We start from the raw sequence: 6558 nt of genomic DNA, 5'->3' as shown, positions 1-6558 counted from the left end.
TTTATTTGTGAGGAGGGGGAGTTAATTATTTTTGTGAATGGGCTTCGATGTCTTTGTTGATAGGGAATGTGCTGGTGACTTGTGAGGACTGGAGACCCCCGGACCCCTCCCCTCCGTTTTCATCTCTTTCTATTACAACTTTAGTCTCATTTCTGTTTCTCACTTTCAACATTTACCAGATTTTTTGCTTCTTCCAATTTCATTTAGAAATTCCAATAAAATATTAAAAATCTAAGTTTTGTGTCTTTTTTTCTTGTCCTTTCCAGCCGCGCCGGCCGAGCTATATACACTATATACCCTATATACATTCTATACAACCAGCTCTATAGAGATGAATTAGAACAATATCTATAAATATATCCACATAAAGTTATATATAGACATGTATACACACCTATAGTTATTACACTATATACACACACACACATATTGTTACATTATATATATATATATACACCTATAGTTATTATATATATATATATATATATATATATATATATACATATATACATATGTATGTATATATATATATATATATATATATATATACACACCGATAGTTCTATTATATACTGATTTATAGTTCGACAATTTGTACAAATTTTCACTTGTAAGAACACAATTTTTTTGTTTAATCAAAATTTAAAAAATTAATTCTGAAAGTTTCCCAACTCCACATAAATTGTATTTTCTCTTCTATCATTTCGTACATAACCGCCCTGATGCCGCCTCTGTGTGTACAGCACTGACTGACTCACAGAACCGCACTGAATTCCTGGGTTGTATTCACGTCTCCCGGTAAATTTTGAGAAGTAATTAATGTGCAGATCTGTCAGAGATGATTATCTGCCCCTCACAGCCCCCAAGACTCCTTCTACCCGACTACATAGAATTAACTGTTTGTGGTCGGATCAATTAAATCCTCATATTAATAAGAGAAGAAAACAATCAAAATGTAAATAATAAATATTGACTAAAAAGAACGAAAAATAAATAAACAAAACTTTCCTGTCTGTCTGATACCCGGAGGTTGTGTCTAGTATTTCTCTGTTTATCCCTCTATCTGTTACATTGTTGCAATTGTTTTTTGTTTGTTTTTTATTAAAATAATAATAATTCTGTAAAAATATCAACATCTAAGAAAATGTCTAAAGTCCTAGAAAGATAGATAGATAGATAGATAGATAGATAGATAGATAATTAGATAGGAGATAGATAGATAGATAGATAGATAGATAGATAGATAGGAGATAGATAGATAGATAGATAGATAGATAGATAGATAGGAGATAGATAGATAGATAGATAGATAGATAGATAGATGATAGATAGATAGATAGATAGATAGATAGATAGATAGATAGATAATTAGATAGGAGATAGATAGATAGATAGATAGATAGATAGATAGATAGATAGATAGGAGATAGATAGATAGATAGATAGATAGATAGGAGATAGATAGATAGATAGATAGATAGATAGATGATAGATAGATAGATAGATAGATAGATAGATAGATAGATAGATAGATAGGAGATAGATAGATAGGAGATAGATAGATAGATAGATAGATAGATAGATAGATAGGAGATAGATAGATAGATAGATAGATAGGAGATAGATAGATAGATAGATAGATAGATAGATAGATAATAGATAGATAGGAGATAGATAGATAGATAGATAGATAGATAGATAGATAGAAGATAGATAGATAGATAGATAGATAGATAGATAGATAGATAGATAGGAGATAGATAGATAGATAGATAGATAGGAGATAGATAGATAGATAGATAGATAGATAGATAGATAGGAGATAGATAGATAGATAGATAGATAGATAGATAGATAGATAGGAGATAGATAGATAGATAGATAGATAGATAGATAGATAGATAGGAGATAGATAGATAGATAGATAGATAGATAGATAGATAGATAGGAGATAGATAGATAGATAGATAGATAGATAGATAGATAGATAGATAGGAGATAGATAGATAGATAGATAGATAGGAGATAGATAGATAGATAGATAGATAGATAGATAGATAGATAGATAGGAGATAGATAGATAGATAGATAGATAGATAATAGATAGATAGGAGATAGATAGATAGATAGATAGATAGATAGATAGAAGATAGATAGATAGATAGATAGATAGATAGATAGATAGATAGATAGGAGATAGATAGATAGATAGATAGATAGATAGGAGATAGATAGATAGATAGATAGATAGATAGATAGGAGATAGATAGATAGATAGATAGATAGGAGATAGATAGATAGATAGATAGATAGATAGATAGATAGGAGATAGATAGATAGATAGATAGATAGATAGATAGATAGATAGATGATAGATAGATAGATGATAGATAGATAGATAGATAGATAGATAGATAGATAGATAGGAAATAGATAGAAGATAGATAGATAGATAGATAGATAGATAGATAGATAGATAGATAGGAGATAGATAGATAGATAGATAGATAGATAGGAGATAGATAGATAGATAGATAGATAGATAGATAGATAGGAGATAGATAGATAGATAGATAGATAGATAGATAGATAGATAGATAGATAGGAGATAGATAGATAGTTGCATGGATATATATGTGACATTTCTGTGTATCGGATTCCTCTGTAGAATTCTTCTTTCTTCATCTCTTTGCTGTAGTTGGTGCAGTTTGGGGCTGGGGGTGCAGGTGTCGGGTCGGGGGTGCAGGTGTCGGGTCGGACAAGGCCTCAGCCTGCAGATCTGAGGAGATTTTGGACTCCCTGGGTTATTTCTCTGCTCGGCGCTGGATTCAGTTCTCCTTCTCGTCCGCTCCCTTTCAGGACACTAGAGCTGGCTGAGCAGTAAGCGGGGGGCGTGTCCTTCCCCCATTGGCTGAGCCTGCTGTCACTCTGCCCCGTCCTGCTCGCTGATTGGTGAAGACGCGCGTTGTGGCCGCCGCCCCCAGCTGACTTACCCGGGCAGGGCAGGAGGAGGGAGAGGAGTCTTCTTCAGTCCACATTTCCTATCACCTAAAGCGGCGGCGCCGGACTCTGCTCTGCCTACAAGGTAAATGGTTTGTGCCCTCTGCCATCTCCCCGACCCCTCGGCTTCTGCCCCTCCTGCCCCTGGCACTGGAAATAACTTTATTGTAGGGCTCAGGAGGGGGCAGGGCTTGTACAGGGGGTCTGTCCCTTTAATCCCAACTTCTTTAGGACCGTATCAGTGGGCAGCTCCCCATTGCACCCGGTGACCCCTCTACCTGCCCTGTGTCCTGGGGATCAGGGGCTGCCGGACTGAGGGATCTGCCTGGAGGAGCCTCAGACTCCGCACAAGTTTCTTCTCCCTTCACATTCCCTTCTGTCTGTTGAGATTTTGTGGATTGGGATTAGTAATTTCTCACCTGATTCGATCCTTGGATGGGATGTTTGTTGTTTTGCCCTGTCCCTCCTCCCTCCTATTATACAACACAGGGAAGCTTCACTTGCCAAAAAAATGTCTGCACAGAACAGATGGGAATGTTCCAGCAGGTAAGAACCAAGTGCAGCAGTCTGAGAGTTCAGCTCTGCCGGCTTGTATGGGGCTGCCCATTGTATGGGGCTGAGTCCACCTGGTTAGAATGAGTTATGTAAATGGGGGATTTGTGTGGGATCTCCATTAATTACCCCCGGGAGGAGGGGGGGTATTAGCCTATCAATGGCGGCCATCTGCAAAAAAAAAAAGTTTTAGGTTTAAAATTAAATTCCAGCTGCTAAATCTCCTGAATTTGTGCAAATGTGAAGATGTGAAGGGACTTGTTTGTTGTCGCAGTCGGGGTCGGCCGATTTCTTAAGTCTTGTTGATTTACTGCAAAGTGAGAATTAGGAAAACGCAGGCCGGAGAGGCTGTTAGCAGAGTGCGGCTTTAATAACGCACTGTACAGGGGTCAATATTTACTCTGCCCTGGTTTAGCGTTTGGTTCTCAGTGGGGGGGATTTACCTTCTACCTTGTCACTTATTGTGATGTTCTGCATTATATACAGGTTGTATTATATTATTATTATTATATGTATCCTGATATATAGCAGCCTGTACACACTGTATATTGATGGCACATGTACTCAGTGTATTCTGTAATTACTTTATGTCCTTATGATATGTAGTATAAGTGTTGTATTGTCACTGTAGTTATCTGTATATATTGTATGTTATATGTTCTATGTCTGTATCTTTATAAGATACAACAAACATATAGTACATGGATTTTATTGTATATCTTGTATTATGTTTCTGTATGCAGCTATGTGTATAATGTGTTTTGTATAATATCTTATACTTTGTATACTATAGATCTGTTGTATATAATATATCTGTATCTTGTAGTATACTATATAGCTGCCTATTATGTCTGTTGTATATTGTATATTATATGTATGTTGTATTTTGTTATATATTATATATCTGTTAGATAATTTATTAATTGTATTTTGTTTCTTTCCTCCAGATTTTGTCTTTACTTCATTTGAAGAGAAGAAGCCGCAGGACAATCTCCATGTGCATTGTGTCCTAGTCAGAGGACTCCTTACACTTTGTGGATAATTTCGGGGTGCCCTGTTAGCTGTTAGCATGATGTCATACCTCAAACAGCCCCCCTATGGCATGAATGGTTTGGGGCTGACAGGACCCGCCATGGATTTACTCCATCCGTCGGTGGGATATCCAGGTAAGATCGCTCGGTGTGTGTCCATATCCTGTAGGCTATCTCTCTAGTGCTCGGCTGTAGTCGGGTCGATTCTTTTGCTTTGGCTTCTTTTGAGAAGTTACTAAATAAACTAGAATTTTCTTAACCTCTACAATAATCTAGAATGTTCCTAACCTCTACAGAAAACCTTAAGATCGATATCTTCTGAATTATTCGCTATTCTGAAATGATATTTTATTCTATTAATTTGCTTAATTTTAGCTCCAATATAATTTGTTGTTTTTTGGAGTCAGAAACTTTTAGAGACTTTACAGTCACCGAGACAAAGGGCAGAAGACTTGTCAGAAGTTCTTATAGTTGTAATAAGTTTAGTTCCTGGTGCAGAAGTTCTTGCAGGATAATGAGGGGGAGCAAGGCCTAGTCTGGGGTCATAAGGCCTCGTCTACACACGGCGGCGATCTAGAATACCGCATGCAGAATTATATAGGCAGTATTATCATTTGGCTTCGTTGTTTCTCACTTTTATATCGTTTTAGATAAAGTTCTAATAATAAACTTCGGAGCCCTTTATATTATCCGATGTCTGTGGCTTGTACTGACTATATGGAGATATGATGTATCTTCTAGGTATAATATATATGTGATTATTATGTGTAGGATACAGTATATGATTATGTATAGGATATAATCTATGATTGTGTGTAGGATATAATATATTGGTTATTATATGTGGGATATAATCTATGATATTGGTTATTATGTTATGATAGAATCTTGTACATAGAAAATCTCAATAACTTTCCTGATTCCGAAAATGAAAGACAAGTTTTAGCTTGTGGCCGATCTGCCTGCACTGGGTGGATTTGGGGGGGAGGGTAATATTTTCTATTATTTTGTTTTCTTTGCTACTTTGTGCCTTTTGTGCTGGTTACAATGTTGCAGTTTGTCGTGTAATGGCGCCCAGTTGTAGTCAGGGATGACTTTGTGTCTATATATTTTATATTCACTGGAGGTGAATAAGTTTCTGCTCTTATTTCTTAGTCTTTGCTGTTACAGGAGGGGGGAGATCAGGCCCTGGAGCTTGGACAATATTCAGGTCTCTGATCTGTGATAAAGTAGATTCAACCCCTAAATATAATCCGAACATTTAATAATTTAGGTTCCATTTTGTGAGATAAATTGATAGAAAGTGAAATATTACTAGTAACATCACAAGGGATACATGAAAGGGGAATATTGGCCGATGGTGTATGGGGACGATTATATTACAAAATCTAATATTGTATTGTTTTAAAATATAAATAATATGATCTTAAGATATATATATATATATATATATATATATATATATATATTCCAATATTATTAATGGTGATAACCCTATAGACTAGGAGTTTAGTGATTTCTGCTGCATTTTGTAATGTCAGTCGCGGATCTCCAGTTGTCTCTGTATAGAGGTCGCCGCTTTCTCGCCCTATGTACTAACAGACTCCGCGCCTTGTCCGCAGCCACCCCGCGGAAGCAGCGCAGGGAGCGCACCACCTTTACGCGCTCACAGCTGGACGTGCTCGAGGCTCTGTTCGCCAAGACCCGGTACCCGGACATCTTTATGAGGGAAGAGGTCGCCCTGAAGATAAACCTGCCCGAATCCCGAGTCCAGGTAATGCCCAGCACATGGGGTGTAATACCCCTCCCCCCCTCTACCTGCAGGCTACTGTTCTCTGTTGTCAGACATTTCTGGCTGATTGTGGGGTCTAGAAACGGTCCAGTAAAAAATGACCACTGCCCTGGGGGTCCCACAATTTATTGACCTAATAACATATAGTGTAGAAGTTTGTTTGTCCCCTTCCAAAGCTGCTGC

General features: G+C 37.2%; 1 protein-coding gene across 1 annotated transcript in view; it reads left to right on the top strand.

Annotated features, from left to right (window-relative positions):
- The first annotated feature begins 4548 nt into the window (after positions 1–4548).
- Positions 4549–6558, top strand: part of OTX1 (orthodenticle homeobox 1) — a 388453-nt gene continuing 386443 nt past the window's right edge. The window contains exons 1-2 of the mRNA XM_075266978.1: positions 4549–4718; positions 6206–6357. Coding sequence (XP_075123079.1) covers positions 4622–4718; positions 6206–6357 — 249 coding nt within the window. The 5' untranslated portion in view covers positions 4549–4621. The remainder of the gene's footprint in view (positions 4719–6205; positions 6358–6558) is intronic.

Source organism: Leptodactylus fuscus, chromosome 3 (assembly GCF_031893055.1).
Source record: "Leptodactylus fuscus isolate aLepFus1 chromosome 3, aLepFus1.hap2, whole genome shotgun sequence".
NCBI classification, from domain to species: domain Eukaryota; kingdom Metazoa; phylum Chordata; class Amphibia; order Anura; family Leptodactylidae; genus Leptodactylus; species Leptodactylus fuscus.
This window is presented reverse-complemented; position numbering and strand designations above follow the sequence as displayed.